Source organism: Equus przewalskii, chromosome 28 (assembly GCF_037783145.1).
Source record: "Equus przewalskii isolate Varuska chromosome 28, EquPr2, whole genome shotgun sequence".
Classification (NCBI taxonomy): domain Eukaryota; kingdom Metazoa; phylum Chordata; class Mammalia; order Perissodactyla; family Equidae; genus Equus; species Equus przewalskii.
Window position 1 is genome coordinate 19,344,957 of NC_091858.1, and position 7,490 is coordinate 19,352,446.

General features: G+C 38.9%; 1 protein-coding gene across 2 annotated transcripts in view; it reads right to left on the bottom strand.

Annotated features, from left to right (window-relative positions):
* Positions 1–4,916: 4,916 nt before the first annotated feature.
* Positions 4,917–7,490, bottom strand: part of MTMR7 (myotubularin related protein 7) — a 105,807-nt gene continuing 103,233 nt past the window's right edge. For both annotated transcript variants that reach the window (XM_070598290.1, XM_070598289.1), the window contains exon 14: positions 4,917–5,989. In XM_070598290.1, the coding sequence (XP_070454391.1) occupies positions 5,627–5,989 (363 nt within the window). In that variant the 3' untranslated portion in view covers positions 4,917–5,626. The remainder of the gene's footprint in view (positions 5,990–7,490) is intronic.

Genomic DNA, 7,490 nt, shown 5'->3' on the forward strand with positions numbered 1-7,490 from the left:
CTTGCAGTACTATGTTGAATAGGAGTGGTGAGAGTGAACACCCTTATCTTGTTTCTGATCTCGGAGGGAAAGCTTTCAACCTTTTCACGAAACACTGAGTATATTAGCTGTGAGTTTATCATATATGCCCCTTATTGTGTTGAGGTGTGTTCCTTCTACACCTAATTTGAGAATTTTATCATGAATGGATGTTGAATTTTGTCAGCTGTTATTTCTATGTCTATTGAGATGAACATATGATTTTTTTCTTTCTTTCTATTAATGTGATGTATCACATTGATTGATTTGCATATATTGAACCATTCTTGCATCCCAGGTATAAATCCCTTGATCATGGTGAATGATCCTTTTAATGTGCTTCTAAATTCAGTTTCCTAGTATTTTATTGAGCATTTTTTATCTATATTCCTGAGGGATATTGGTCTGTAGTTTTCTTTTTTGTTAGTGTCCTTTTCTGGCTTTGGTATCATGGTGATGCTGGCCTTGTAACATGAGTTTGAGAGTGTTCCCTCTTCAGTTTTTTGGAAGAGTTTGAGAAAGATTGGCATTAGTTCTTTAAATATTGGTAAAATTCACTGGCAAAGCCATCTGGTTCTGGACTTTTCTTCATTGGGAGATTTTTGATTATTGATTCAATCTCCTTAATAGTAATTGGTCTATTCAGACTTCCTATTTCTTTCTGATTCAGTCTTGGTAGTTTGTATTTTTTTAAGAATTTTTCCATTTCTTCTGGGTTGTTCAGTTTGTTGGCATGTAATTGTCCTAGTAGCCTCTTATGATTCTTTGTATTTCTGTGGTATCAATTGTAATGTCCCCTTTTTTATTTATAATTTTGTTGATCTGGGTCCTCCCTCTTTTTCCTTGGTTAGTCAATTTTGTTTATCTTTTCAAAGAACCAACTCTTAGTTTGGTTAATCTTTTTTATTGTTTTCCTGTTCTCTATTTATTTATTTACTTCTGCCCTAATGTTTACTGTTTCCTTCTAATTTTGGAAGTTCCTTAAGGCATGGAGTTACGTTGTTCATGTGGGATCTTTCTTGCTTCTTAACATAAGCATTTGTTGCTGTGAACTTCCCTCTTAGCACTGTTTTTGTTGCACCCCATAAGTTTTGGTATGTTGTGTTTTCATTTTCATTTGTGTCAAGATACATTTTCATTTTCCCTTTAATTTTTTCTTTGATCCATTAGTTGTTCAGGAGACTGTTGTTTAATTTCCACATATTTGTGAATTTCTCAGTTTTCCTCTTCTTATCAATTTCTAGTTTCATACCACTGTTGTCAGAGAGGACACTTAGTATGATTTCAATATTCCTGAATTTTCTAAGACTTGTTTTGTGGCCTAAGATATGGTCTATCCTAGAAAATGTTCTATGTGCACTTGAAAATAATGTGTATTCTGCTGTTGTCAGATAGAAGGTTCTTTGTATGTCTGTTAGTTCCATTTGTTCTACGGTATTCAAATTCACTGTTTCCTTATTGATTCTCAGGATGATCTATCCAGTGTTGAGTGGGATATTAAAGTCCCCAACTATTATTGTATTGCTGTTTATTTCTTTTTGTTCTATTTGCTTCTTAACTTTTGAACTAGAGGTGTAAATGAATTATGCACCACCATTACACCATTACAGAATCCAACTTTGACTATATATTTAGCATTACCAGAGAGTTTTATACTGCCTTCTTATGTTTTTATGATGTTAATTAGCATCCTTTTATTTCAACTCAAAGAACTCTCTTTAGCATTTCCTGTAAGGCAGGTCTAGTAGTAATGAACTCTCTCAGCATTTGTTTGGCAAAGTTTTATCCCTCCTTCAATTCTGAAGGACAGCTTTGCCAGGTATTGAATTCTTGGTTGAGTTTTTTTCTTTCAAGATTTTAAATATGTCATCCCATTCTCTTCTGGCATGAAAAGTTTCTATTGAGAAGTTCACCTATAGTCTTATGGTGGGTCCCTTGTAGGTAACCTCTTTTCTCTTGCTGCTTTTAAAATTCCTTGTTTTTGACTTTGGGCAATTTAATTATAATGTCTCTGTGTAGCCTATTTGGGTTCAGCCTATTGTGGGTCCTTTCAGCTTCTTGGATCTGGATATCTGTTTCTCTTACCACATTTAGGAAGTTTTCAGCCATCATTGCTTTAAATATACTTTCTGTCTCTTTCTCTTTCTCTTCTTCTTGAATCCCCATAATGTCAATATTGTTTCTTTTCATTGTGTTTCATAATTCCTATAGGCTTTCTTCACTCTTTCTCCTTTTTCCTTTTAGCTCCTCTGACTGGATAATTTCAGTTGTCCTATCTTCCAGGTCACTGATTGTTTCTTCTGCTTGGTCAAGTCTGCTTTTGAAGCTATTGAATTCTTCAGTGAGGTATTATATTTTTCAGCTCTAGGATTTCTGTTTGTTTTTTTGTGATGGTTTCTATTTCTTTGTCAAACTTCTCATTTTGTTCATGCATTGTTTTCCTAATTTCATTTAGTTGTCCGTGTGTTCTTTTAGTTCACTAAACTTCTTTAAGAGGATTATTCTGATTTCTTTGACAATTCATAGAACTCCATTTCTTTAGGATCAAGTATGAGAGCTTTATTAGTTTCATTTGGTGGTGTCATATTTACCTGATTTTCATGATCCTTGATTTGTTATGTTGGTATGTGTACATTTGAATAAGTGGTCTCCTCTTCCAGATTTTGCAGGATCGCTTTGGCAGAGACAGTTCTTCACCAGTCAGCTCAGTTTGGGTTTCTGGACGTGTCTGTTGGTAATGTCTTTGGGTAAGTGGAGCATGCTTTTAGGGTCTCTTTTGGGGTAAGGCAACTATTTGAGCTCTGAGGTTAGTGGTAGGAGGATGTGCCATTGGTTGAGAACAGCTCGACAGCTGGATAGGACTGCTGGCTTGTTTCCCTGCACAAGTGAAGATGTAGGATGGGCTTTGCAGTTGCCTGGATTCTCTGGTCAGGCTTATCAGATGGTCAGGACTACACAGTAGTTGGAGCTATGAATTTGCTACCCTGCTTGATAGGGCAGCAGGACAGGACCCAGGGCCTGGAAGGCTTGCTGCCTGGGGACCCAAATCAGGCAAGTGTGCACTGAATATCCTGGTCAGGTGAGGCCACCAGCTTTGCTCTGCAGACAGAGAAAGCCACAGGATGTGCCTTCTGTTAATGGAAAATAGGGTTGTTGGATGGGCTATGCAACTTCCCATGTGCTCTGGTAAGGTTCCCTGGTCAGGCAGCCTGAAGGCTGTATGCGGCAATAAGTGGGGCTATAAATTAGTTTCTCTGCTCTGGCACAGCAGGAGAGCAGCTTGAAGGCCACTAATGCTCTTTGTGGTCTTGGCTCAAGCCAACCCATGTCCCAAGTTCTCTGGCCAAACAGGGTCACTGGCTTTGTTCTGCAGGTGATGAGCTTTGTGCCCTCACCGCTCAGCTCAAGAGTTTGTGGATTATACAGCTTCCAGGTGTTCTTGCCAACCCTTCCCATCACATGGGAATGGGGGCTGTGCTCTACAGTGAGTGTGGCTGTGTCTTTGGCTCCTGCCTGGGCAGGACTGGGAGGCCCCACTTTAGGCAATTCCCACATTTTCCCAAACAGGCTTTCTGATCAAGAGGGGCCAGGAGCTGAAATCCACAGCAGGTAGGGCTATGGCTCAACTCTTCTGCATGGGTACCAGCAGACCAGCCTCCATAGCTGACAGTACTCCTCTTTTAGGGACCGTGACCCAATTTGGCAGACCTGCACCCTGCTGAATTCCCTGGTCAGACTGCACCAAAGATCTGACTCAGCAGATGAATAAAGCCACTGGTTAGGACTACTACTTGGGCTCTGCGGGTAGGCACTCAGTCTGCCAAGACCCAAGTACCAGTCGTCGGAAGCCCCTCTCACCTCCTCCATCTCAATTAGACTCCCAGTGGTTGAGCCCCACAGATTCCCCTGCAATCCCCATGGGGTGAAACCAGAGTAGGGGTTCCCACAAAGTGACCCACAGTGCTGGGGTACTGGATGTCACCCCTGGGTGCTCTCTTCCCACTGAAGGAACTGTGGGCTCAGGGGAGACCTCTGGGTATGGTGCTATACCAGCCTGCAGTAGGAGCTATGCAGGCAGCATGTAGCCATTCCTCTTACCCTTCTAATGGAGTCCATCTTGGTCTCTGGTGTGAGGTGGTACCTCAGCCTCACTCCCAAGTTCTAGGATTCTCTCAGTGGTGTCCTGTCCATGAACTGTTGTTTGTTGTTGTTTTTGTAGGGGAGCAAAGTGAGGAACCACCTATGTTGCCATCTTGATGCCATCACTCCTCTCCCCTTACTCTTTACTCTGTTCCCATTTCAGCAAAATTTAATACGTTATCCTATTTAAAAATTTCACGTGTTCAAAATATTGATGAGGCAAAGTTTAACTTAATCCTTTTACATTCTAGAATGTACTAATAATTTAAAACCACACAGTGTGAATATTACTTATCTCTGTCCAAACATGGCAACTTTTCTCCACTAAGTTTCTTCAGATCAAAAGGTTAGGTCACCTAGTTAAGTCCTGTTTTTTAATCAAAAGACGAGGGACTGATTCTGCTTCAGATATGTATCTTAGCAAAACATAAAAACTCTTCAGAACTTTCAGCAGTCAGTGGTCATCAGATGTTACTAATGTTAATTAAACCATATTAACCAGTTATACAACTTCTAAAATGATAGGTGAGAAAACTTATTCCACTAGTTAAATAGACATAACAACCAAATTCTCTAGCTCTGAACTGGGATTTTCCCTCACTGAAATATTAGCCTACTTAACTTTACGTTGTTATACTTCAGGGATTAGGCTGGCTGTTGGCCCACACTATCTTGGTAATGTCGTCTCCAGAATAGTAACAAAGGGTTGTTATTTAAAAAGCTAATATGATCTGAACTCATATTTAAGAACCAGAGAGTAAATGTTGCTTCTACTTTATTAGGTATTAGACCCGTGTTAGAGAAAAAGTGAGTTATAAGTTTTAGCTTTTTTAAATGATGAGAAGAAATTCAAAGAAAAGGCAACAAAATTATTATAACAATTCAGATTATCTAAGGGAAAATTAATCTGAAAGATAAGCTTAATCAATTACAAAGCTCCTCAGTTACAGAAATATGTCTATTAACCAAAAAGGGTGCATGTCAACAATGTGCTCTGTTATTAGAAATATCGATAACCGTCAGGCGGGAAGGTAACATCAAATGTTTAGCTTTAGAAAACAAAATATGCATCTGGAAGTGAAATAAGGGAAAAGATTGAAGATGATAAGAGGTGCGAGGGAAAGGGGTCAGGGCACTTTTCTGAGCAGATGCATGCTATGACAAGGAAGATTCATCTCAGTAACCTCAGGTGATGGTAGGGGTCATTGCTCTGTAGTGAATAAAACTTCTATAATCTAGAATGATTTTTGAAATAGGGAGTAATTTTCCTTACATTTATTTGGTAAAAGAAATGACTACTTCCTGTTCTTCAACATCTAAGAGTTGGCCGTTTTCTCCCTTTTCATTGGTAGATTTTATAATTCTCGACACATACCATTTCTTGAGTTGTTATTTTAAATTGCACTGTTCCCTTATTTTTGGAAAGTGTTTCTGTGTGCCCTTTAGTTTGGAACTCTAAAAGGAAACTTCAGGCAGTGAGAAACACGGCTTCGTCAGAATCCCGGTCCTTGCCACTGTCCTCACTTGGTACACACTCCCCTCCACTCGGAGACCGACAGCTCAAATCCTCCACCCCGGACTCTTGGTCACTGTTGGCTGACAGATCTGGATCTGAGCTTTTCAAATTGTCTTGGGTTAGAATCAGAGCAGAATCTTCATCGCCTTGTGAAGGGCTCCTGGATGGAAATGACTGCATATTCCCACTGTAATCCTGGGGAGTGTTGGCTGTGCTGTTGTCTGAGGTAGAAAACCCTGAGTGCTTGCTGGGTTCACTTTGCTTACTCTTCACTTTAGTGCGATTTAACTGGACTTTTTGAATTTTTTCCAGCCTCTAAAAAAGAAATAACAATTTCAGGGGAAAATCATGAATAATTTATCTTTTTTATATATGCATGCCTTTAGTATTCATACCTTCCAGCTGCGTATAATATTAAGAACATGGGATTTAGATGGAGTTGGGTTCAAACCTAGACTTTATTACCTTGGACAAAATAATTAGACTGTGAGGTTTGGTTTCTTCACCTCTAATGTAAGGATGGTAATACCTGCCTTAGCATAGGTTTTCTACAAAATGCAAATAACATAACATAGGTAAAGTACCTGGCAATCAGGAGTCAACCTTTTTTCTATACCTTTATGGTTTCACGTAATGATTTTTCTTCTATGAACTCAAAATACATTTTTTAAAAATCAGGAAAGAAGTTGTGATTATCTAACTTTTTAAATTGAGATTTACGTCACGTGCCATAAAACTGACCCTTTTAAAGTATACAGTTGACTGGTTTTTAGTATATTCACAAAGTTATACAACCATTCACTACTCTCTAATTCCAAAATATTTTCATCATCCCGAAAGAAAACTCCATACCCATTGGTAGTCACTCCCCATTCCCCCTCCACACAGCCCCAGGCAACCACTAATCTACTTTCTACCTCTCTGGATTTGCCTAGTCCAAATATTTCATATAAATGGAATCATATGATATGTAGCCTTTTGTGTCTGGCTTCTTTCACTTAGTTTATGTTCTCAGGGTTCATCCATTATGTAGCATGTATCAGTACTTCATTCCTTTTTATGGCTGGAAAATATTCCACTGTATGAATATCCCACATTTTGTTTATCCGTTCATGAGACGATAGACATTTGGGTTGTTTAAAATACATTTTACCAGATTTCATCCTTTGTTGTCAACAAGGGAGGTGTTATAAGATCAAGTATTACATATTCATTCAAAAAGCATTCATATTATCATGCAAAAGCACTGTGCTAGGCACTATGAGGAACAGAGGTAACTACAGACCCAGCCATAAAGAACTTGGAATTTAACTTGGATGTGCTGGTGATGGTTAGAAGATTTCTGGCAGGAGGGACAGGGAGAAGAAAAACACAAAGGAAGGAGGAAGGTGTCAACTGTGTACAAGAACCAGAGAACAGTTAAATCTGAGCAAGGGGCATAGTGGAGAATAAAGTTGTAAAGGTAGATTAGACTGGATTGTGGGAAAATCTCAAATGCCAGGCTAAGGAATTTTGACTTTGTTTTAAGGAACAAAGAGCCAAAGGTTTTTAATTAAGGTACTTTTAGATATTCTAAGTAATTCTTTTTTATTAGTAGTGTTTTAACAAAAAGAATACTGGAATAGATTAATGGAATCCTAAGCTTCTCATAAACCTTGGACATCTTTAGGAAGAGTAAATAAAACTGGCCCAGTGATGACATGAGGGGACTTTGAATGACAAAAGGCCTAGTCGCTGGTACCACAGCTGCAGAATTCTAAAACCTAACCTGTGCCTCATTTCAGTCTTCTGCATGTGTTGTTTAGTTCCAGGTGTC